The 26,957-nt window shown below is 36.1% G+C and overlaps 1 protein-coding gene across 1 annotated transcript in view; it reads right to left on the bottom strand.

The window, feature by feature from the left end:
• LOC148953657 (uncharacterized) overlaps positions 1-26,957 on the bottom strand; it is a 136,663-nt gene that overhangs the window by 97,474 nt on the left and 12,232 nt on the right. The window contains exon 2 of the mRNA XM_089108403.1: positions 3,366-3,474. Coding sequence (XP_088964529.1) covers positions 3,366-3,474 — 109 coding nt within the window. The remainder of the gene's footprint in view (positions 1-3,365; positions 3,475-26,957) is intronic.

The raw sequence follows: 26,957 nt of genomic DNA, 5'->3' as shown, positions 1-26,957 counted from the left end.
CAAAAATTACATATAGAATATTTATTACAAAAGTTTTACCTTCGGAGCTCAGATTTTAGATGGAGAAGCGACTAATCAGTTAAAGTCCTTTATCGTCAGTATTATTAAAGAGTGTTGGACTAAATCTGACCGCTCCCCTCCAAATTCTAAAGGGCAAAATGATCTTGTTTCTTATTTGTCTTTATTTATTTTGGTGCATAGGTCTATTTTTATGGTTATGTTTAGGTTAAATTTAAATTATGTTGAAAAAAGACGTACTACTTAGAGCTGAATATGAAGAGGTGTTAAAAAAAGTTAGCAAATCCAAAGCCAGGTCTGAATATATTTTTTCGCTACTAGAAAGAGCGGGAACACCCGATGTTTGAAATAATGGTCTTATAACTCGTGATTCAGCAACATATTTAGGAAGTCACGCCTGATTTACTCTAGGGGTGCAAAAGATTCACTGGTTAGGGACTAGTTGATAATTCTACAACTTTGAACTATTGTAATTTTGTTAATGTCTAGTTTTGAGAGAAAATTTATTTTTAACTAAAATATACTTTGGAAAATTTTTATATCAACGAATACAACTAAGGACCAATTCTCGTTCAATCCAAAGCAGGCAAAAGAAATGTGCAAGAAAATTTTGATTTTTGAAGGGTGAATACGACTGAAGATTTGGAAGATTTTCTTCGGGAGTGGTCGTTGTTCCTTGATTTAAGGTAATAATAGGCCCGTTCTTTTGCACTAAGATCTTACATCCAAGATCTCACATCTTTCTGCAAAGATTTCCGTTCTTTTAACTCATCTATATTCTAAGATTGAATAAAAAAAAACAAGTTTTTTTTAACTGGAAGTAAGGAACGACGTTAAAACCTAAAACGAACAGAAATAATTTCGTATATGAAAGGGGCTGTCCGCTTCTCAACACCTCGCTCTTTACGCTAAAGTTTTTTTATTGTTTAAAAGAATAGAGTTGTGAGCAAGTCAAACTTTAGCGTAACGAGCGAGGCGTTGAGGAGGGGACAGCCCCTTTCATAGAGGGAATGATTTCTGTTCGTTTTAAGTTTTAACGTCGTTCCTTACTTTCAGTTAAAAAAAACTTGGTTTTTTATTTGATTTTTTAACGTTTTTGAAATAATGCAGGTTTTGATTTTGACTTACTCTATATGAATACTTAAAACAAAATTTGAATATTAATTTTACTTTTATTTGGTTAATTGGCTTTCTCGAAACTTGTTTAATTTTATTTACGAACGTTTTGATTAGTAATAGATATACGTAACTTACGAAATAACTTACGTAACGAACTTCTATATTCCTATATTTCTAATACGTATATTAGAGGGTTCGCACCCTAGTCAATACATTGCTCTTTAAGCTAATGTTCAAATTTTGTTCCAATTATTTAAAAATTGAAATCACAAAGTTAATCACAAAGGTCGTTAATTAGAATAAGTAGCTCTTACGAAAGTACTAAAAAATCTTTTTCTTAAAGAGCGAGGTCTTGACTAGGGGGTGAACCCAATCATATACGTAATATTTTCTGTTCGTTTTAAGTTTTGATGTTGCTCCTTTATTTCAGTTGAAAAACTTGTTGTTTTTTTTAATTTAATTTCTTATTCTTTTTAAATAATGCTTGGAAATCCGGTGACCCCTTCATAGCAATGCCCCTTCCAACATGAAAACTTCCTTCATGGAAAGATCCTCTCATACAACTCCCGACCCAACCCCCCCCACTACCAGACAAAACCCCCCGTGAAAACGTCTGTATACTTCCCAATAACCAATACTACATGTTAACATTGGGTAAAGTTCATAACTTTCAGCCCTCCCTCAGGGGACTTTGGGGGATTAACTCATCCTAAAAGACATAGTTATCATATTTTCGACCTAGCTGAACAAAATGGCTATCTCAAAATTTTGATCGGGTGAATTTGGGAAAAAATGAGCGTGGAAGGGGGCCTAGTTGCCCTCCATTTTTTTGGTCACTTAAAAAGGGCACTAGAACTTTTAATTTCCGTTCCAATGAACCCTCCCACGATATTCTAGGGCCACTGTTTCAATACGATCATCCCTGGGAAAAAAACAAATAAACACGCATTCGTGTTCTTTCTTCTGGCTAAAAATGCAAAATTCCACATTTTTTAGATATGAGTTTGAAACCTCTGCAGTAGGGTTCTATGAACACTGAATATGATGGCGTGATTTTCATTAGGGTTCTATAATTTTTAGGGGGTCTTTCCCCCTTTTTTCGAAAATCAGCTAAATTTTCTCAGGCGCGTAATTTTTGATGGGTAGGATTAAACCTTATGAAATTTATATATTTGAAATTAACATTAAAATCTGATTCTTTTGATGTATCTATTGGTATCGAAATTTCGTTTTCTAGAGTTTCGGTTACCATTGAGCCGGGTCGCTCCTTACCTACAGTTCGTTACCACGAAATGTTTGATCTTACAGCTCACTGATGTTACCAAAAAGTGTGAAAGACGCCATCTTTCTGCTATATAGAACAATGTCAAGAAAACTTTGATGATATACTCATCATTGTTCTCAGACCGCTGATCAGAGCAGAATGATAAAAGACGTTTGTAAAAGAACGATATAAGATGTAAGATCTTAGTGCTAAGATTTTACTTTTAAGCGTTCTTTGTCAAAAGATTTAATATCTTAGCGCAAAGATGAGTAAAAGAACGGCCCTAATATTTACATCGGACTGATTTACTGCTTTTTAGATAGTCTCCAAGGTAGAGACCTTAAAAAATAACTTAGGTTGGTGCATACTTTGATAAATGATTGGAAAGTTGGAAAAATGTATGCTATTAAGTTATTTTGTTTCTAGATTTGATACTTTCGGCTTTACATTTTACTTTATTAGTGTTTTGAATTCTTCAAATATTTTCTTATGAATAAAGAGGATTGTTTTGAAGGAGGGGGAAATAATAAAAAAAATGATTTAGATTAAAGTGCACAGACGTCTTGAAAACTTTGATATTTCAAAAGGAAGAGACAGGGATACTTCAGGGTCTCCTTTTTCATCAATGAGCAGGTTTTCTATCCAATTCTATCCGATTGGGCACCCATTTAAGGGTACCTGATTCATAAATAATTCAAAGGGTCTGATCTTGGAAAAATAGATGAAAGTTAGCCTTTAGCGTTAGACCCCCTTTAGGTATCAAGAGCAAAGAAAAACTGTAAAAAAGATATATTTAGTTGTTTGCACTGGACTTAATCAAAAGCCGGCATTTACGCTCTCTACACACAAGTGCACATGTCTGCAAACACAAAAGCAGATACGTGGGATATTTCCAAAAGATAGTACACAAATTCAATAGCAAATGATATGAGAAGCAAAGCCAAACCTACAAGAAAAAAATTACGTCTTTGCACTCGACACAAGGAAATGCTGGCATTCGTGCTCTCTGGGCTTTCTTGCGCACGGGTTTTTCTCGGTACTTATATTTCATTTCCGATTCTTTCTTTGGTACCCTGCAAAGCATAAATGCTCAAACTTGATTATATATTGATACACTATGCGTAAAAATAAAACTACACACAAGTGCACATGTCTACAAACACAAATACAGATACGTGGGATTTTGCGTACAACATACAAAAAACAACCTCACCTTTTTCCAGAATTAATTAAAAAAAAACTTTCGAAAAATAAGTTTTTCAAGGAAAAGTAAAGGCCATTTTAAACTTAAGCTCAGCATATACAAATACCTTTTAAAATTCAAACTAAAAACCACCAGAAGTTACAACTAAAGAATAAATGAAACCCAAATGGAACATATATTAAATAAACAATCATAGCAAAAACATACAATAGGTACTAATATAAATGAATAAATAGATCTTAAAGCGAGTAATGCTTAGATTGAATATGAATATCAAGCTTGAAACGAAAAAAAATTTTGCTATTCAAGTATAAATGAAACTTAAAACGAACAAAAATTAAATAAACAATCAATGAAAACAAACATACAAAAGATATTAATGTAAATTAATAAATAAATTTTACACCGAGTGAAACTTAAATTGAATATGAAAATCAGCTTGAAACGAACAAAAATCACCACAGACAAGAGTTTGGGTGCGACTCCATCTCTCACTGTAAAAGTTTAAAACCTACTGCGTCATTGGCGCTTTGCTGAAGACCAATTTTATTACAAATATTATCTTTTGTACTTAATATTGAAAATGAACATTAAAATCATAGTAAAATTTTGAACTGATGAGCTTTCAGCAAGTAATATTATTATACATCAAATATTCAGCTTAATTTATTAGCTCTTTTTAAAGTTGTTGAAGACAGTTTCCCTACAAACAAGTTTGTGGATACTATCTACCTTCCTAAGTGTAAATTAAAACCAAAAGCTTACTGCGTCATTGGCGCTTAACTGAAAACGGATTATATTACAAATATTTTCTTTTCCAGTTCTTACAGTATTGAAAATAAAAATACAATTACAGTGAAATAAATTCTTGAACTGATGGATCTTTCAACAATTAATATCATTATACGTCAAATATTCAATTTGATGTTGTTTATATTTTCCAAGACTGTCCAAGACGCATATAGTTTTCAGTAAAGTGCCAATGACGAAGTAGGTTTTAGACTTTTACAGAGAGAGAAGGAGTCACACCCAAACTCTTGTTTGTTGTGATTTTTGTTCGTTTCAAGCTTGATTTTCATATTCAATTTAAGTTTTACTCGTTTTAAGATTTATTTATTAATTTACATTAATATCTATTGTATGTTTGTTTGCATTGATTTTCTATTTAATTTCTGTTCGTTTTAAGTTTCATTTATTTTTCAATAGCAAAAATATTTTTTTTCCTTTTAAGCTTGATATTCATATTCAATCTAAGCATTCAATCACTCACTCGCTTTAAGATCTATTTATTCATTTATATTATTACTTGTTGCATGGAAGCATTCAATCACTCGCTTTAAGATCTATTTATTCATTTATATTATTACTTGTTGCATGTTTCTGCTATGATTGTTTATTTAATTTCTGTTCGTTTTGGGTTTTATTTATTCTTTAATAGCAATTTCTGGTCGCTTTGAGTTTGAATTTTAAAAGGTATTTGTATCTTCTGAGTTAAAATTTAAAATAGCCTTTACTTTTCTTTGAAAAAATTATTTTTAAGAAAGTTTTTTTTTTAAATTAATTTTTGTTCGTTTTTGATTGCAAAAATTTCAAGCTTTTAAAAATTCCTTATTTCAAAATCAAACTGAAAAACACAATCAAATATTCATCAAAGTAACAAAACTGATATCAAAGTAACAATATCAAAGTAAAAAAATGAGTTTTTGTCAACCTCAGAGTTTTTATTATCTGATGTATGAAATATTTTTAACAAAATTGCTATCTCAAAATTTTATCTGATGGGTTTGGGGAAAAAGGGCATGGGGGAACTAGATTAAGCTTTGGTCTCTTTTGACTCTTTAAAAGTGAACTAGAACTTTATATTTTCCATCAAATGATCCTCTCTGAAGTTAATACGAGTATCCCTTCCATAAGAACCATATATACCTCCAGAGCATAACTTACAACGCCTTTCCCAGGGCCCTGGGGGGTTGTGTCAACCCTGGAGTTTTAGTATCTGATGGTTGAACTATTTTTAACAAAATGGTCACCTGAAAATTTTATCGGATGGGTTTATCCATCCGATACACCTAAAGGCGTGGAGAGTGGGAATGGCTAATTGCCCTCTGATCTTTTTTCACTCTGAGAAAATAAACTAAAACTTTTAATTTCCATTCCAATGAAACCTCTCTGAAGTTTATACGAGTATACCTTGCATAAGAACCATACATGCCCTTAGGGTATAACTTAGAACGCCTTCCCCTGTGCCCTGGGGGTTGTATTGACACCGGATTTTTCTAATCCGACCTTTGAACGTTGAACGATATTTAACAAAATGTCTATCTCAAAATTTTTATCTACTACATTTAGGGCGTGAACGAGAGGAGGGGCTAGTTGCCCTCAGATCTCTTTTGACTCTTAAAAAGTGAACAAGAACTTTCAATTTCAAATCAAATGAGTCCTCTCCAAATTTTATACGAGCATCCCTTCCATAAGAACTATATAGACCCCTAGAGCATTACTCATAATGCCTGCCTCCGGGCCTTGGCGGGTTCTGTCGATACAGGAATTTTTCTTTTCTGACCTTTGAACTATTTTTAATGAAAGAGCTATTATAAAATTTTATTGGATGTGCTTGGGGAAAAATGTGTGTGTGTGTGGGGGGGATAGTTGCCCTCGGATATCTTTTGACTCTTAAAAATTGAACTAAAACTTTCAATTTCAAATCAAATGAGCCCTCTCTGAAGTTTATACGAGCATCCCTTTCATAAGAACCATACACGCCCCAGGAAAATTCTTGCAACGCCTATCCTCCGGGCTCTGGGGGGCGTTTTTGTAATCTAATTTTTTAAAAATTTCCAAAACACTGGCTATCTCAAAATTTGTAGCGGACGGGTTTGAGGAAAAAGAGCGTGGGGGAGGGGCTAGTTTAACTCTCTTAACTCTTAAAAAGTGAACTAGAACTTTCAATTTCCAATCAAATGAACCCTCTATTTAGCTTATATGAGCATCCCTTTCATGAGAACCATACACGCCCTTAGGGCATAACTTAGAAAGCCTTTCCCTGTGCCCTGGGGGTTTGTATTGACACCGGATTTTTTCTTATCCAACCTTTGAACTATTTTTGAACAAGATATATATCTCAAGATTTTCATCAGATGGGTATTAAAAAAGAAGGCGTGGGGGGGAAGGGCTAGCTTCCCTCATCCTCCAATATCTTTTTACGATTAAAAAGTGAACTAGAACTTTCAATCTCCAATCAAATGAGCCCTCTCTGAAGTTTATACGAGTATTCCTTCCATAAGAACCATATTTGCCCCCAGGGCATAACTTATAACCCTTGCCTCTGAAGACTGTGGGGGGAGTGTCCTGCTCAAACATATAATTTCCAGAAATTTCAACTACATTGTAAAAAATGGCTATATCAAAATTTTGATTGGATGTGTTTAGGGAAATGGTGGGCGTGGAAGGGGTGTCAGTTACCTCAGAATCACTTTCGACTATTAAAAAGGGAACTAGCCATTTAAATTCCCAATCGAATGATCCCTTTCTGAAGTTTCTACGACAACCTTATATAGTTCCTACGACGACGTTGTCTATACAAAACCTTATATGCTCCCAGGGCATAACTTACAACCCAGGGCATAACTTACAATTTGCCCTGAGGGCTGTGGGGGAGTTGTCATCCTCAAAGACGTAATTTCCGGAATTTAAAACTACGTTTAATAAAATGGCTGTCTCAATTTCTTTTTTGGGTGTGTTTGGGGAAAAGGGGGGCATGAGAGGGGGGTTAGTTGCCCTCAAATTATTTTTAACTACTAAAAAGGGTACTAGCCCTTTGAATTTCCAATCGAATGAGTCTTTTTTGAAGTTTCTACGACAACGCCTTCTATAAAAATCTTATATGCCCCCAGGGTATAACTTAAAACCCTTGCATTGAGGGTTCTGGGGGAGTGTCCTCCTCAAAACATATTTTGTATCTGGAAATCAACTACGCTGAACAAAATGGCTATCTCAAAATCTTGATTGGGTGTTCTTGGGGGAATGATGGGCGTGGGGGACTAGTTGCTCTCCAATCACTTTCGACTATTAAAAATAGCACAAGCCCTTGGAATTTCCAATCGAATCAGACTTTTCTGAAGTTTTTACGACAACGCCTTCTATAAAGCTATTATATGCCCCCAGGGCACAACGTAAAATCCTTGTCCTGAGGATTGTGGTGGAGTGTCCTCCCCAAAAACATATTTGCTATCTGGAAATCAACGACGCCGAGCAAAATGTCTATTTCAAAATTTTGATTGGATGTATTTGGGGGAATGAGGAGCATGTGGGGGAGGGGGGTGCTAGTTTACCACCAATCACTTTCGACTATTAAAAAGGGCACTATCCCTTTGAATTTCCAATCGAATGAGCCTATTTGAAGTTTCTACGACAACGCCTTCTATATAAATCTTATATGCCCCCAGGGCATAACTTAAAACCCTTGCCCTGAGGGTTGTGGGGGAGTGTTCTCCTCAAAATTATATTTTCTATCTGGAAATCAACTACGCTGAGGAAAATGGCTATCTCAAAATTTTGATTGGACGTGTTTGGGGAAATGATGGGCGGGGAGGGGGGGCTAGTTGCCCTCCAATCACTTTCGACTATTAAAAAGGGCACTAGGCCTTTGAATTTAATTTTGAATGAGCCTGTTTTGAACATTCTATGACAACGCCTTCAATAAAAACCTTATATGCCCCCAGGGCATAACTCAAAACCCTTGCCCTGAGGGTTGTGGGGGAATGTCCTTCTAAAAAAAAATTTTCTATGTGGAAATCGACTACTCTGAACAAAATGGGTATCTCAAAATTTTTATTGGATGTGTTTGGGGGAATAATGGGCGTGGGGGGGGGGGGGGTGGCTAGTTGCCCTCCAATCACTTTCGACTATTAAAATGGGCACTAGAACTCTCGATTTTCAAGCGAATGAGCCTCTTTGAAGTTCTACGACGACCCCTTTCATTTGAAGTGCCTCTGGGAAAAAAAAATAATAACAATAAAACATTGGTGCCGTTTGGCCTTTACCATAGGGAACGCTATGGCGTTGCCTCTGATATAATACACAAAACCAATAGCCTATGACTTGAGAAGCAAAGCCAAAACTACAAAAGAATTACGTCTTTGCACTTGACGCAAGCAAACGCTGGCATTTGTATTCTCTGGGATTTCTTTCACACGGCTTTTCAGAACTTTAGAGATCAAAAATTGATGAAAAATCAGCAAAAACATGAAATTAAAAAAAAATTTCTCGAGCAACTCCCTATGCTTCTGTTGTCTTCTGTTCTGATTTTACCTATGCTTCTGTTGCCAGTGTTTCTTCTCCTTTAATTACATCCCCTGAAAAACAATAAAAAGAAGGAACCAACTGCTCATCATAGGAGGCGCAATAGCTTCAAGACCTGAGGCTTATGACAGTAAAACTGCCGAACTTTCTAAGCTGTTCATGCAAGCTTTGATGCCTAAGCCATCCAGGGCCAAGCTCTGCCAGTTTTTAGTTCTCCATCATGCTGCTGGCTCATCAATGCAAACTGCGACTCCTGAGCCACCCAGGCGTGTGACAAACCAACCCGCCACTCCTTGTCATGCGTTGCATGGGCATTCAGGAACTGCGCAAGGTCCCACTCATCTAGCTGCGCAACCTGCACAAGAACCAGGTGTAACCCTGTCGGTGCTATTTGAAGACATGAGTATTTTTGTTCTATCTATTAGAGCTATTTTTTTGCTGTCAGAGAGCCTTTTACTCTTTACTTTTTTCTTTTCACTTTTTTTCTATGTCTCAGGACCACGTTATAGAAATATCTAGCTATTTTTTCAACTTATTAAGCCTTCTTTTCGCCATTTTTCAACCTCATATTTCTTGGCTAGTAAAAACATTTTCCAAGCCTCTTTAAGCCCTTGAAAGAGTTTTTATTCTTTTTTACCTTTAGTTTTCCCTTTGTTTTAAAGACTCGGAAATAAGACCGTTTTTTCAATTCTTTTAGCCCTTTCTCTTCTCTATTTTTTGCTAAAATATTAAAATCCCCCTACCCCATGTATTTAAATTTCCCTGCTCCCTCCCCTCAGAGATACCTAAATAAAATGTAATTATTTAGTTGTCAAGGAAACCGCTCTGTCCTATCACCTTATTTTCTATGCCTAGTAAAGGCATTTCTCGCTAATTTCTAGTTTACTGTTAGAGTGTCTTTCATCTTGCCATTTCAAACTAATAATGCTATTTTTCGCTAGAATATTATTGTTTTCCCCTTGTTTTAAAGACTCGGAAATAAGACTGTTTTCAACTTTTAGCCCTTTCTTTTTACTATTTTTCGCTAAAATATTAAAGTTTCAGATTACATTCTTACCCTGCCTAGTTTTAAAAGACACTGTCTCTCAGAAATTAGGTTGTTCTTAGCCATTTTTAAGCGTTGTAAGGAAACTTTTATATGTATAGATTTTCACTAGAATATTAAATTTTCCCCCTAATTTATAAGAGAATTAGAAATAAGGCTTCAGCTTTACTAGCAACTACTCGCTAGTTTTTGGTTTAGTCTGTGTCTCCCCATAATAATGTTATTTTCAATTTTGCATTTTTTGCTAGAATATTGAAGTTCAAGGTTACATGTTCACCTTAGTTTAATCGAGATAATGACATTTATTCATCTTTCCTAGCCTTATCAACTCTTTTATCTGCTAGCTTTTGGGAGGATTATTCGCTTAGAAGGTTTTGGGGTTCCTAATAAAAGGGGGAAATGGGGACATTCATTTTTATACCTTTTTTTCCCCTTTTCAGGCCAAAATTGAGCGACTCATGGTGCAATTCCTTGTAGCAAGACCTGCATCCCCTGCTCCTCCGATGAGCTATTAGCCTGGGCCGAAGAATTTCTGGCCAAATTTGAAGAACCAAACCCCCTTCGGTAAGTTTTGGAAGATTTTTGTTAAAAGGTTATAGGAGTAGTTTGGGCAAACCTTTCAATGCTTCATAATAGATACAAAGGGTGCTCTGTGGAAGGGGCATTGCATTTATATCAGTAGTGAAGACATAGGATGGCTTCGCATTCCCATGAGTAGTGGGGCTCTATGACTTCCAAGAGTTGGGTTCTATGACTTTCATAACAGTTCTCTCTTTTTCATAGGGCAATAGCTTCCATTGAGCTAATATGCTCTTATTATTTTTCTAGGTTCACAGAGCGTCATCTCAAAGGACCTACAACCTTTACGAGGACACTGAATTATTTAGGAACATGGAAGAGGTCATGGAGAATAGTGAACGTGAGGTGGGATTAAGTGCGGGGGAGAATCTGGCGAGTGTATTTGATTTTATGGTTTTGTGAGGAATCTCGGCCTCGATATAGACTATGAATGGGTGAAACAGCTACCAGCTAACGAGGTCTAGAGGGTGCTAGAAGCGCCTGCCCCTTACAGTGATATGGAACAAAGCGGTGCTGGCTTGCCAACTGTGTTACCAGAGTTGTATTTAGCATATACCGCTTTGCGCAATATTCATGTATATAGGGCTGAGTTTTGTGACCAGTTCAATTCCCTGTCATGTGGTACTATTCAAATGGACACCATAGAAACCACACACCTCTACGTCAGCATGATTTGTGCACTTCTAGAGAAACATATAAGGGAGGCGGGAGGAAAAGATTCTTTAAAAGCATCCATCACATTTAAAATTATTTTTTTAATGCAAGTTTGGGTGTTTTGCGCGATCATCATATTCAAACAAGAATGCAGGCGCTACACCCAGACCTGCATAAATTTGAGGGTGTCTTTTTGGATCGGGTGGGTGAAATTCTTAATAGGATGGAGGGATATAATAAGAATGGGAGTGGGTTATCAGGTTTATTTTTAGAAAAATTAGAATTAAATATAACTAAATTTAAAAGGGAATTGGCTTTAAGAGGTGGGAGGGGGAGCGGAAAATCTAACTTTAATCCATATAATAGCAATTTAAAAGGTACTAGGGGTGTACAACACTTTCGTTTTGACACAGGGTTGAAGTGTTTCAAGTATTCCGTCCTTGTAGCAGGACATAAACCCCTGCAAAAGGACACTAGTAAGACGGATTTAGACGACCGGGCAGTAAATGGGAAAGAGGGTTCTGATTTTCCAAAAGTAGATTTTAATTGTTTAAGGGGGAACTATCCAATTACCCTTAAATGGATTGACATTTCTAAAAAGACCAATGAGCGTTTAAGAGTTGGGGTAACAGTTTTAAAGTTTGATGAAGAATTTGAAGATGTGAAACTAAGTGATAAAAGAGGGGTAATTCATCCTTTAAGAGCACCGTCCATGGACTCAGTGAAATACTGGGTATGGCTTCTCTGCGATCCTGCCAAAGATCCTGAATCAATCGGAAATGTCTTTCCTATTCAACATATTAGCAGGGTTTTAACTGAGGATAAAGCATACATTTCATGTCATTACTACCCAATGTGTCTATCGAGATTCCGTAGCAAATTGAAATTAAATAATCATTTAAGACACTGCAAGCGTCAAGGGAACCAGTCTGTGGAAACAGTTTCAGGGGACAATGCCACCTTGAGGTTCAAAAACTTTCAGAACACACTGTTGCAGAGCAACAAGGTAACATTGGACATCGAGGCTGCTCTCAAGGATGTGTTGGATCCGTAAAATTTAAATTAAGTGAAGAAACATAACACCACTGCGATCCCTTTTATGCAAGCGCGAAAAGATTCAATTAGTTTCCTATAATTGGAAGACTTTAGATGTATTATGGGTGGAGATGATTGTGCTAGAACATCATTTGTTTCTCTCAATAAAAAAGGAAATGAGGCAATTTTACGGCTGCGTCATACACACTATCCAATTAATCTTTCACCAGAGGACGAGTTGGCAATTAAAAATAACATTTGTTGGGTTTGTAAGAAAAAAAATAATGAGGGGATGTGAAAACCTGCGATGATGAGCATTTATACCAAGAAATTTCATCAAGGGGAAGTAACTTTCGGGGAGTCACGCATAAATCGTATAATTTAAATAATAGGCAACAATACTTTTTACTAGTTTACATGCACAATTCCAACAATTGTTTGAAATTCATATTACCAGTGTTTGCACGATTGCAGAAAGGTGAATATTGTACATGACGCAAGGGTAGATGGTTCTTTTTCATGTAACATCATACCGAAGTCATCTGAAAAGCTGCTAGTCTTAGATTTTAAAAACAATTGATAATGGCAATAAGTGCTTGAATAAAATCTGTTTCGTTGATTCTTTTAGTTTCTTCCCTACATCCCTAAGCCAACTCATTAAAGTACTCAAAAGCGACGATTTTAATAGTTTCCGCCTCCTCAAACAGTACTTTCCAGATGAGGAATTGTATGATTTATTAATGTGTAAGGACTATACCTATACGAGTACTAAAGCTCCGCCTCGAAGCTAAGTGAGGAAAAATTACCACCCATCGCAGAGTTTTATTATCCACTTCACGATCGTCAATGCACCACTGCCGATTATGAGTTTTTCACGAGGGTTTGGACAAAGGGAAGGTGTAAAAGTGGGTGGGATTATTGTAAAATGTACCTGGCAAGTGATGTATTGACCTTTTTGGATATTGTCTGTAAGAACACGGATAGAATTCATGAAGAATTCGGGTTGAATTTAGTTTATTATTTTTCCACTCTTCATTTTGTGAAGGAATTGATTCTTAAAATCAGTGGAGCAGAAATAGACGTGGATCAGCACCTGTTTTTAGAGAGATCAATGCGGGGAGGGTATGTTTTTCATGGGGATCTTTTCCTTGAAATCAATCCGATTGGACAACGCACCGGTGAAAAGTCGGATGCCGTTTTCTTGGATATCAATTCTCTTTATACGTCAGCAATGTCTCACCTTTATTTGCCGTGTGGAAATTGCGAATGGCTTGACAATACTTCTGCTCCAGATTTCCCCCATATTCACACTGTTGAGGAAAATGGACCTCAAGGATGGCTTTTCTAAACTGATGCTGAAATTCCTCTGGAGCTTCATGACTCAGTAAAAGACTCAATTTATCATTAGTAATGAATAGAGGCATGCATTGGACACCTTCAAAACAAAAGCTTATTGCCGACCTGGAGCCGAAACGAAATATTGTTACACGATACGTTCTTTTGTGGTGGATGCTTGCCAACGGTTTCAATGTCACAAGGATTCATAGAGCCCTCCAATTTGACCAAAAACCTTACATGAAGATGTTTGTTGACACTTTTGACAACAAACACTCTCAAGCGAAAACAAAGGTCGAAAAGGAAATCTTTAAACTCATTTTAAATTCGGCCTTTGGTAAGATATGTGAGAGTGTGGGAAACAGGAGTCGTTGTGACGTTGTGACCGACCCAAAATAATGTGTCCGAATCATTGCGGATCCGAACTTCACATCGTTCACGATCATAGACTCCAATATGGTCCTCATACACAAGAAAAAAGGAAATGTCATTTTAAATAAAAACATTGCCGCTGGCAGTGCCATTTTAGAAATATCAAAGAAACTAATGTTGGAGTTTTATTACAATGTATGTAAGCGCCAGTGGCCGAGGGAGGGACAAATTCAAGTTTTTTTATGGGGATACCGATTCTTTATTGTTAAAAGTTAAAACTGATAATTTATTGAAAGATGTGGAAAATGGAGAGTATATTAGCTCTCGGATGGACTACAAAAAATGGGATGAGTCCCACTATCCGGAGCTGGTGAAACGCCAGGCCCCAAATAAATTGTTAAAATTAAAATCAGAAACGGGAAGTGATGGTGTATTTCCCGGTCTGAAGGTGTACTGCGTGGAAACGCACAATGAGACTACCAAAAAACTCTGAAAAGGGGTGCCATCATACTATGTAAAGGAAAATTTCACCATGAGTGTTTATAGGAGCTCAATAGAGCAAAATTTAGTTCCAAGAGCGAGTGTCATGGCCATTCGCTCTTTAAAATACAAAAACTATACTGTTCGGGTCCAAAAATGCCATGTCCACCATATTGGACAAAGTCTATGTACTCGAGGGTGGTGTGAAAGTACTACCACATGGCCACTACCTGATTTCAAATCGAGTTGAACTTGTAGATTATACAAAGCAACTCGGTCTGGAAAAAGCCTTATAGTTGTGGGAGGGGGGCCATTTTTTCCGTCAACAGCTTAACACTGCCTTTAAATCTACTCGTTTTTCCGTGACAAGCTCGGCACTGCCCTTTTTTACTTAGCCATTTAGATTTATTAAATATGTTGCGCCAAGCGGTAATTTTCAAGTGTTTTATTTTATCCTGTCACCGGCTTGGTCGCAGTTATCGCTAGTCACCCGATTGTGATATTTTTTAAAGTTGTAAATATATTTTTATTTTGTATATATATGTGAATTAAAGAAATCATGTATTTCCTCTTGAACATATACTCAATAGATTGAGGTTAGGTTAGGTTGGTTACATTTTGGCATTAGAAGACAATGTATCAATTTAAAACACACTTCAGATCGTTTTTTTGCGGACCTTCCATGTCTCGAAAAATGGAACTTTTATCAAAAATTAATCGAAACTGTGGTTTAATGTTTTTAGAGAATCCGAGAAATATATCTTATTACTACAATGTTTGACAGGAATCTTATGAAAAAATATAGGAGATTGATCCAAGCATAAAATTTATACAAGAACTTGACGTGTTTACTAGTATTTGCGATCAAAGTCATGGTTGATTATTGACGATTTAGCTGAATCTATTGAAGAATGGTCGCGGGAAATATTAAAATTGTTTACTGTCTGGTCTCATCAAGAAAAAATTTTTGTAAATATTGTTCTCCATAATCTTTTTCATCACAGTAAATGCATGAGAACACTTGCTTTGAGTTGTACCTGCTATATCATCTATAGAGTTGTTCGCGATTCAATTTCTCTTATAATTCTAAACAAACAAATCTATCCTGATGAACCTATATTTTTACTTTCCGCATACAATCAAGCAACTCATAAACCTTACGGTTACATATTATTAGACCTGAATCAAAACACGTCCGAAGAGTTGCTTGATGTCACTGATATTTTCGATAATGAAATTTATGTATAGTGAATAGTAAAAAAGGTCATTAGTTGCAATCATGACATTGAAGAAGCTACATGAACATAGGCAATTATTTTCTGTGCTAACCAATTCAAAACCACAACTTAGAAAAGCAATTCTCAAGCATGGTATTTGCAAGAAATTTATTAATCTCTTGTTGGAACTTTGTTTAAATTTAACAGTAGGTAATGTTCAGCTGTCATATCATGTTAAACAGCAGACAAAGCAACATCAATCACTTGTACGTGGTCTAGCTTGGAAAAAGAAAGCCAATTGTAATAGAAAACGTCTTGTTCAAGCGGGTGGTAATTTCTTTTCAGTGTTACTACCGATAATCGCCGGGATTGTAAAGACTATTGTCTAGAAATGGCTGAACCTTGTACGTTGACGCCAATTGAACTTGTTCTTTCACCCAAAGAGCACTTTGAAGATAATCTAGATAAATTTCTCAACAATGAAAAAATTTCTCAACCGATGATGAAAAATTAATTTTGCTTAAAATGCCCCTCGTCATGTCAACAAACAAAAACCCTATCGTGAAAAACCGCTTAAAGCCAATTTCATTGATCAACTTTCTGATATCAGTGAAATACCGAAAAAAGAAGAGTCATTAACAAGTGTTGTAGAGTTGCTGCCTCAATCTAATCGTGAACAAAGTAAAAGACTCTTGACATATCTCGCTGAAAATGAACAAATTGACGAGAAAAAGAATGAAGTTATAATCAACAGCAAGCCTTACAATCTAAACGATTTATTATCGGATCTGATTCCAAATCGTAAAAGAGTTGAATCCTATGACGAGCATTTACATAATTTCTAAAGTCGTCAAATTTTCCTAAAAGTCTTATCGGTAATAAGAAAATTCTACAGAAACTAGGACAACATAGTCCATTAAAGGTAGAAGACGATCTTAAATCTTTGTTGGAAAGCACACCTACTGGTGATTTGACACCGGAAACTATAAAAAAAGCGAAGACGGTTACGGTAACGGACGGTTACGATTAAAATGGATCAAATTTTGAAAGGTGTTTATGAAAATATTGTAGAACCAGGAAGTTTAAGTTCTCCAACAACACTTACTCAGGTTAGCGGAATTAAAAAGAAGGTAGCAAAGAAGTATTTGCAAATGGAATCCAGTTATACTCTTCATCGTAATCGTAGGGTTTATGGTAATCACTATCGACAAACTAAAGCCTTTTACCCTCGACATACATTAAAAGCAGATCTTTTGACTCTAGACTCGATTCAAAGACGTCATAATAAACTCTACAAGTATATTTTACTTGCAATAAGTGTGTTTAGTTGGTATGCATATGAAGTTCCATTGCAATCAAAGAGTGGTAATGAAGTTGATAAAGCTCTTGAATCTAGCTTTGAACAAGATTTATATAATACAATTCAAGCAGACCGTGGAAGTGAATTTGTTAATCCTCAAGTAAACAAAATTTCATTGAAATATAATACAATACTCTATCATAGTCATAGTCCTATAAAGGCTGCATTGGCAGAATGTTTAATACAAACAATTCGACTTTTAATTTCAAGATACTGTACATTGAAAAATACAGCTGCTTTTACTCATGATTTAGATAAAGTTTTGCAAATATTAAATCAACGTCCTCATCGATCCTTGTTCAATACTAGCCCTCGGGAAGTTCATTATAGTGTGAGTATACATTTCCTTAAACAATATTCTAATGAAAACTCAGGCAAGAAAAAATTCAATGTTGGTGGTACTGTTCGAATCAATCGTACAAGAAATATTTTTGAAGAGGGAAATTACTTTTGGTCTACTGAACTTTTTAAAGTGCCAAAAATCCTAGATACTAAACCTATAAAATATCGACTTTGTGATATGAAAGACGAAGAGATTCTTGGTGGTTTTTAAGATTATGAATTACAAAAAGTTAAAAACACTGGAATGTATCAAATTGAAAAGGTATTAAAAACTCGTACACGCCAGGGCAAGAAACAGTTGCTTGTTCGCTGGCCAGGGTGCAACTCTGATTTTGATTCATGGATAACTGTTGAAGACGTTCATAATATCTGAAGGTTTTCATGTGAAATTCATGTCCAATGTTTCTGATCCTCTATATAAATATTTGAATAGACCGAGCGATTTTTGGACACAACTTTCCTTTGCCATTAAATTTGACGAAAGATATAAAGTGACTCTTGTAGATTGTATTCTTAAAGACACATATGATATCCTAAGAAAGGATCGTACATACAATATAAAAATTAGACCCCATGATTGAAAAATTATTGACGATCAATATGTGATTGAAAATATGAATTCATTTGAATACCCCTTTGCCATATTAACATATAAGGAGTTTGGGAGTATGAACGAATTGTGTCGTGCAATCAACAAAAAATTCCCGCTCGTAAAAATGCAGCCTTTTAATTCAATTATTCAAAAGAAGAGGGGAAAATCAACATTAGTTCATCCATTGACAATGAAAAGGTTATTCTCAATGATGATCAAAGGGGAGTGCTTGGTTTTAAACATAATGTAATCAATGGTAAAAGTGCAGGAAGCGCTAGTGGCATGAATCGTGTCATTTTCGCAGAGTATCCACCCACTTCTCTTCTGACAGTTGTATATTTCTCTATGCATCCTTTGTCGATATATCAAGAGTTGGTAATACCAATGTTCCCCTATTACGTGTTCTTGAACGAAAACCTCTAATGACCATATGCACCACTACAATATAAAGCACCTTCAATACGTTCCAGTCAATACTTCGTATTTGGAGCTCTATCAGTTAATGTTAAGAAGTGAATTGGGTGATCCTCTCGCAATATCAAAAGGTTTGGCTGTGATGACATGTCATTTTCGACCCATTCAGTGAAATGGCTAATAGAACTCAGTTTGTATGTCCTGATATTCATTCCTATGTTGCTACTCTTGGACCACGCCAGTTGGGACATGGGTTGGACTATTATAGGGGTCGTTCGTCAATGTCCGTCTACGGTCTCGGCAGTTGGTTTGCTAAGCTTTTTCGCTCTGCACTACCCTTGGCTAGAAAATATATTGCACCGGTTAGAGCAGATGTTGCGTCCTCTACATTACATGATTAGGGCTCTGAGAAAGATATTCAAGAAAATGTTTCGCAAAATCTTGTCGAGCCCACGATCCCTCGGCGAGCGATCAAAACAGAGGGAAAAGATTTAAAAAGGAGGAGAAAGACCCCATCACTCATCAGTCTCAAGTCAGCCGGGAAGCGTAAAGCATCAAAAAAGTAAAAAGATCCAAAGAGGGTTTCTTTTCCTAAGATGGCATATTTACCACATAAAGATTCTCACCCTTCAGTCACCTCATCTCTAAATCTTTTCAATGCGGAAAATGTAGATGTCAGTGTAAAACAAGGATACTATGAACAATTTTACCCACAACAACCACTCTCTGAAAATGTCCATTTTCAGATTTATTCCAATTAAGACTACTTTATTGATTTGAATTCGACATTTATAGATTTAAATGTCATTGTTAAAAATTTGAACAATGAAAAACCAAGTGCCGCTGAGGGGTCATCCTACGAAAATTGTTTACTACATAATTTATTTTGACAAATAAATGTCTATATAAACGGAACATTGGTGAACACGAGCAATAATCTTTTAAATTATGCAAGTTATGTACAATTCATGTTGATGACATCAATGTCCTATTAGCAGTTGAGGGGTATGACTATTGGATATGAATATAGAACAAATATTGATACTACCAATATTATTAGAGAGGTGACAACTAAAGATTTACATTTAGTTGGGAAACTAAATCATGAGATATTTAATATAGCTCAATGGCTGCCTCCTAATGTAAAGATTGATATAAAACTATAACTTGCATCGTCCAATTATATTATACGAGAAGTAATGGACGTTGAGCCAGATGTAACAGTCTCTCTCACACCGGCAATACTTCATGTACGAAAACAACAAGTTATGAGTTCTGTGGTTTTTGCAATTGAAAAATTAAGAGCCTCTGGAAAAAATTTCAAATTGCTCGTGCCTCAGGCAATCACGAATCAATGTCATATTGCTACAGGTACGTGTACCTATACCAATTCGTCCTTTATCAATGGCAAAATTCCTTCAAAATTGGCATTAGCTTTTGTAAAAAGTGTTGGTGCTGTTGGATCATGAACAGATTCTCCGCATAAATTTGAACTATTTGGACTTTCCTCGCTTGTATTTAAAGTAAAATGAATTCCACTCTACAATTTATCCTTTGGTAAATCCTATAGGAGCCTCTTTTAATTTACAATGCATCCCTAGATTGAGATTCTCAATTATTCGAAAATGGTATAAATGAAGAAATGTTTGCGAAAAAGCATAGCATTATTGTATTAGATTTATCTGGTACTCAAGATATGAGTATTGTCCGGACGGGAAATGTACGGATAAAGTGTAACTTTGCCAAACCATTGGAGGAAAGCATTGCATTAATTTCGCTAAATCAATTTGAAACCTATTGGGAAATTACCCCTGACGGCAGTGTTTTATTAGACTTGGCTCCATGAACACGGAACAAATAATTGATGTATTTATTATGGACCCTTACAAGTCCAAATATAAATCTTCTTGCATACCTTAAGATTTCCTGGAGCAAATTCAACATGTTGACAATACCCTAATTATTGTTAATAGCAGTCTATCCAGTGTAAAGATGGGGCATTAGTTATGCATCTTTCAAACAAGAAGCAATATAGAATTTTTGATCCGCTTTGCCTACCGTATATATTCTACACACCTCATATTAAAAATTTTCTTGAGCAGAGCGGAAAATCTATTATTCCAAATCGAAAGAAGGTACAAGATTTATCAATAAAAAGATGTGGTTTTCATGCCCTACTATATTTTATTTTTCGAAGTCGTGGACATACTTACATTGAATTTATCAAGATTTATGGTGACGATCCTCGATTAAACGACTTTCTAGTTGAAAATACTCTTTCTTACCTCTATAAAATAAATTTTAGTGCCATAAAAGTGAAATGCTTTAAAAATGTATATAAATTTGTTTATTAATGAAATTTTGTAGAAAACACTGTGTCCTTTAGATATCTTCTTCTACGTATAGGTAATCATCCGAAACGATAAGTGTAGGTAGCACGTGAGGATTCAACTTTTATTCGTCTTGATGTGCAAAGTCAGGGTTACATTTTCTACGATATAGGGTAACTTCATTTTTATTAAATCTCTTTGTAAAGTCAATAATACCGCTCTGATTCATATGATAAAATTCACTTGTTTCAATTTGCTTATTTGAAGCAATTTCACATACAAAATTCTCATATGAAGAATTATTTTCTTTAACAGCCAAATAAAAGTCTATAGGTTTATAATCATAATATCCAGTATCTTAACAGTGATGTCGTAAGAACAAGACTATTTTATTATTCCAGCAATTTGTGCGTAAACCTGGTTCTTCTTCCTAAGATAATTTAAAGCCACGACGATACCAGTCTCTTAAAAATAAACTGAACTCACGTTTCGAGTGTTTCTTGATCAGGCCAGGATAAGTATTTTCTCATTGGTCACACTTATCATAGTGACAGTTGGAGCATAATTATCCTCTATTATGAGAGTCACAAGTCTCTTCAAGACAAAACTTACAGTTTTTAATTTGCACAGCGTATCCTCTGTGCAATTTACACGGAGTGCATAATTTACACTTTTCATTATACTCATCAACAAAAGTACAATTCTCGCAGGATTACCAGCTGCGGAAAGTATACAAGCATAATGGGCATGCGTAAAACAGTTTTTTGATGTTGACTGGTCCACTTCTAAGAACAAACTGACTCTCAAGCAACATCTCCCAAGAGCTTTACAAATTGGCCGTCTATGTAGTGATTAAAAGCAAAACCGCAATATAATTTTGTTTTGTCTCAATCAATATATCTATAAATTGAGTAAAAGCCTGGGGACCACGAGGACGATAGTTCAAAAAAGGGGAATCGGTTGCCATTATATCGTTAAGCATTTCTCTAGAAAATATTTTTGAAGAGATAATTCCAGAAATTCATCATCTAAAACTAACCACTTTTCCAATTTTACTAGATTACGCATGATTTTCTGTTTCTCAAATCTATCCATTTTAACACTCTCACTGCCAAATACAGACTGTTTTCTATAAATGGTTCTTTTCATTATATTTCGCCAGTGCATTTAATCCATCTTGTAGTATCTGTAAATGCGCAATATTCACCTTAGCCGCGAAGAATAATTTTTCTTCCGACTTGAAATTGCTTAATGTTATAACATATCCATTATACATCATATCCTATTCTAAGGTTAGTCAGGAACCCCTTGTAATTTCTACCGCCACCTTAGGCACTCTAGGTCCCGTTTCATCAACACTTTTAATATTCAATAATGTATAAGCATCCATGTTGACTGTCCCACTTCTAGAAAGAAACTGATCCTGAATCAATAGTTTAAACCACCTGGGAACGTTTCTAGGCATGATATTGACTAGAAACAGGGAAAAGGGTGTGTCACATGACGTCAGAGGGCTGCTTTTAAAACCCTATGCTATTTCTCTATGGCTGTCGGGACGTCAGAGGGAATTCTATGGGAAAAGATAGGGCATGTCGCAGAAAAACAAAGGAGATGTAACATCTAACTGTGCCAAGGATGGGAAATTCACCTAGAAATAGGGCATGCACTTGGAATCTTGCCAGATATCCGCTAGAAATAGGGATGCAGTGACATCCCTTAGAGGGCATGCGCTTGATCTCTATGGGAAAAGGGAGGGCATGCGCTTGAAACCGGGGAGGGCATGCGCTTGAACCTGTTTTGGAGTTACTACTGACACTCCCCCACAAACCTCAGGGCAAGGGTTTTAAGTTATGCCCTGGGGGCATATAACAACGATGTTGGCGCAAGGTATTATTTATTATTTTTTCCCTTTAGACCAGGGTACTTTGTATCGAAGAAGTTGCCGTAGAAACTTCGAAAAGCGTCTTTCAATTGGATATTGGAGTGGCTTGTGCCCTTTTTTATAGTTGAAAGTGATTGGTGGGGAACTAACCACCCACTCACGCCCACCATTTCCCCAAACACATCCAATCAAAAATTTTGAGATAACCATTTCGTTCAACGTAGTTGAAAGTTCTGGAAATTAGGTTTTTGAGGATGACAATCCCCCAAAAGCCCTCAGGGCAAGGATTGTAAGTTATGCCCTGGGGGCATATAAGGTTTTTTTAGAAAGCGTTGTCATAGATAATTCTAAAAAGGCTCATTCGATTGGAAACTGAAATGGCTAGTGCCCTTTTAATAGTCGAAAGTGATTGGAAGGCAAATTACATCCCTTCCATGCCCACCATTTCCCCAAGCACATAAAATCAAAATTTTGAGTTAACCATTTTGTTCAGCGTAGTTGATTTTCAGATAGGAATTATGTTTTTGAGGAGGAGACTCCCTCAGAGCTCTCAGGGCAAGGGTTTTAAGTTATGCCCTGGAGGCATATAAGAACGATGTAGCACAATGTATTATTTATTATTTTTTCCTTTAGACCACGGCAGTTTGTATCGAAGAAGTTGTCGTAGAAATTTCGAAAAGGACTTATTCAATTGGAAATTGGAGTGGCTTGTACCCTTTTTAATAGTCAAAAGTGATCGGAAGGCAACTGGCACCCCTTCCACGCACACCATTTCCATAAATGCATCCAATCAAACTTTTGAGATAGCCATTTTGTTCAGCGTAGTTAATTTCCAGGTATAAATTATGATTTTGAGGAGGACACTCCCCCACAGCCCTCAGCGTAAAAATTGTATGTTATGCCCTTTTTAATTGTCGAAAGTGATTGGAGGGCAACTAACCCTCCTTCCACGCCCACCATTTCCCAAGACATATCCGATCAAAATTTTGAGATAGCCTTTTTGTTCAATGTAGTTGAAAGTTCTATAAATTATGCTTTTGACCCCGACACTCCCTTTAGAGTCTTCAGGGCAAGGGTTATAACTTATGCCCTGGGGAAATATAAGGTATTCATTGAAATATTTGTCGTAAAAACTTGAAAAAGGGCTCATTCGATTGGAAATTCAAAGGGCTAGTGCCCTTTTTAATATTCAAAAGTGATTTGAGGGCAACTAACCCCCTCTCATGCCCACCATTTATCCAAAGAAATCCAATCGAAAATTTGAGATAGACATTTTGTTCAACGTAGTTAAAAGTCTTAGAAATTAGGTCTTTGAGGATGATAACCCCCTGAGAGCTGTCGGGGCAAGGGTTGTAAGTTATGCCCTGCGGACATGTAAGGTTTATAGAAAGCGTTGTTATAGATAACGCTTTCTATAAACATTAAAGTTATAGCGCTGCCTAAGTAAAGAACGATGTTAGCACAACGTATTATTTTTTTCATCTATGCCAGGGCACTTCGTATCAAAGGAATTGTCGTAGAATCTTGGAAAAGAGCTCATTCGATAGGAAATTGGAACGGTTAGTGCCGTTTTAATAGTCAAAAGTAGTTGGAAGGCAGCTAACACCCATCCACACCCATCATTTTCACAGACACATCCAATCAAAATTTTGAGAAAGCCATTTTGTTCAGCGTAGTTGATTTCTGGATAGACATTATGTTTTTGAGGAAGACACTCCCCCACAGCCCTCAGGGAAGGGGTTGTAAGTTATGCCCTGGGGGCATATAAAGTTCTTATAGAAAGCTTTTTCTTAGAAACTGTAAAAAAGGTTAATTCGATTTGCAATTCAAAGGGCAAGTGCCCTTTCTAATAGTCGAAAGTGATATGAGAGCAACTAATCCCCCTCTCACGCGCACCTTTTCTCCAAACACATCCAATAAAAATTTTGAAATAACCATTTTGCTCAACGTAGTTAAAAGTTTCAGAAATTAGGTCTTTGAGGATGATAACCCCCTCAGAGCGCTCAGGGCAAGGGTTGTAAGTTATGCCCTGGGGGTATAAAAGGTTTTTATAGAAAATAGTGTTGTAGAAACTTCCAAAAGGGCTCATTCGATTGGAAATTAGAAGGGCTTGTGCCCTTTTTGGGCACATCGAAAGTGAATCGAAAGTGATTGGAGGATAACTAACATCCCTCTCACGCCCTCTATTACCCCAAACACATCCAATCCAAATTTAGAGATAGCCATTTTGTTTGACGTAGCTAAGAAGTCTGGATATTATGTTTTTGAGGATGGAACTCCCTCCACAGCCCTCAGGGCAAGGGTTTTAATTTATGCCCATGGGTTATATAAGATTTTTTTTTATAGAAAGCGTTGTCGTAGAAAATTAAAAAAGGAATCTTTGGATAGGAAATTGAAACGGCTAGTGCCTTTTTTAACAGTCGAAAGTAATTGGAGGGCAAGTAACCCCCTCTCAAGCCCACCATTTCCCCAAACACATCCAATCAAAATTTTTAGATAACCATTTTGTTCAACGTAGTTGAAAGGTCCGGAAATTATGTCTTTGAGAATGACAACTCCCTCACTACCCTCAGGGTAAGGGTTGTAAGTTATGCCCTGGGATATATAAGGTTATTTTTTATAGAAAGCGTTGTCGTAGAAAATTAAAAAAGGAATCATTGCATTGTAAATTGAAAAGGCTAGTGCCCTTTTTAAGAGTCGGAAGTCTTTGGAGGCAAAAAAACCCCCCTCTCACGCCCACCATTTCCCCAAACACATCCAATCAAAATTTTGAGTTAGCTATTTTCTTCAACGTAGTTGAAATTCCTGGAAATTAGGTCTTTGAGGATAACCAACCACCCCCCCCCCTAGCCCTCAGGGTAAGGGTTGTAAGTTATTTCCTAGGGGAATAAAAGGTTTTTATTGAAAGAGTTGTCGTAGAAACTTCAAAAGGGTTCATTTGATTGGATATTGAAAGGGCTAGTGCCTTTTTTAATAGTTGAAAGTGATTGAAAAGCAACTAACGCCCCTCTAACGCCCACCATTTCCCCAAACACATCCAATCAAAATTTTGAGATAGTCGTTTTGTTTAACGTAGTTAAAAGTTCTGGAAATTAGGTCTTTAAGGTTGACAGCCCCCTAACAGACCTCAGGACAGAGTTGTAATTTATGCCTTGGGGACATATAAGGTGTTTATAGAAAGTGTTGACGTAGAAACTCAAAAAGGGCTCACTCGATTGGAAATTAAAAGGTCTATTGCCTTATAAGGCACTATTCTCTATACGGCATCTCAGCAGTATCCCAAGAACGACTGAGGGTATTATGTTCAAACTTTCGGGGCTACTTCTGCTCTTAAAATTTAACCAAATCAAGATAGTGTAAGTGTATCCAAGCTATTAAAGAAAGTAAACAGATTTTTTCGCGAATGGCATCAAGTTTTGTATTTCAAGTCAACTAGAGGAGGTATGAAACTAAATTAAACACTACTATGTGTGTCCAGATTTTTAAAAGGGTGTATGTTGTTAAAAATTGCTGAAAAAGATTCTCCAGCATACAAATGGCAGGCCAAACTATAAAGTCTTAAAAAACGAAAAGATTTAAAGTATTGTTTTATTTTTCCCTGAGAAGACTATGTCAATATAAAACTAACAGAAATTAATTAAAAAAAACTTTTTCCAGAAAAAAAGCTTTTCAAAGAAAAGTATAGAACTCCATTAACCCAAAAATGAGCAAAAATAAAATCAAATAATCTACCAAGCGTGAAACTACCAAAAATAAGCATCGATAAATAAATTAAACCCAAAAGAATTTCAATACGAACAAAAATTACAATGAATAACCGATTCAAACTCAAACCGAGCATAAATTAAAATGAGTAGGTTCAAAACCCCAATGCCTTCCCATGGCCAGAACCTAATTTGCACTTTACTGAAAAAATACAAATGAATGTGCATTGTCAGTTTAATATATATATACTGATATTTGATAATCAAAATGTTAATATCATTTGATTTATTAAAGTTATAAAAGTAAAAACACTTATATTTTTTCAGTACTATCAACGCTACGCGTATGAAGGTTAACATTTGATAGAATATTGGAGGGGAATTGAAACTAAGTCAAAAAATCCTATGTGCATGAAGATTACTAGAAGGGCCTATTTCAAGAATTGATTTTGGTATAAAGTTGGAACTTTAGGCGAATGCTTAAAGGGGAAGATTGATTGACCAAAAGGTAGACTACCAAGATTGACTACCATTGTTACTAAACTACTTCAACTGTTATGTCAATTGCTACTACTTTTAAGGTTGAGAGTATTAAGGTTACAGCGGCATTATAGCTGCTCTCTAGGGCTATAATGAACTAAAGGTTGAGGTGGCTAGGGCACATTGTGCGGATGAAGGATGACTGATTACCGAAGATTTTTCTTTTCGGC

Source organism: Artemia sp. Qi Xiang Cuo, chromosome 3 (genome assembly GCF_049724085.1).
Source record: "Artemia sp. Qi Xiang Cuo chromosome 3, ASM4972408v1, whole genome shotgun sequence".
NCBI lineage: Eukaryota > Metazoa > Arthropoda > Branchiopoda > Anostraca > Artemiidae > Artemia > Artemia sp. Qi Xiang Cuo.
Note: the sequence above shows the minus strand (reverse complement) of the source record. Positions and strands in the feature narration are given on the sequence as shown.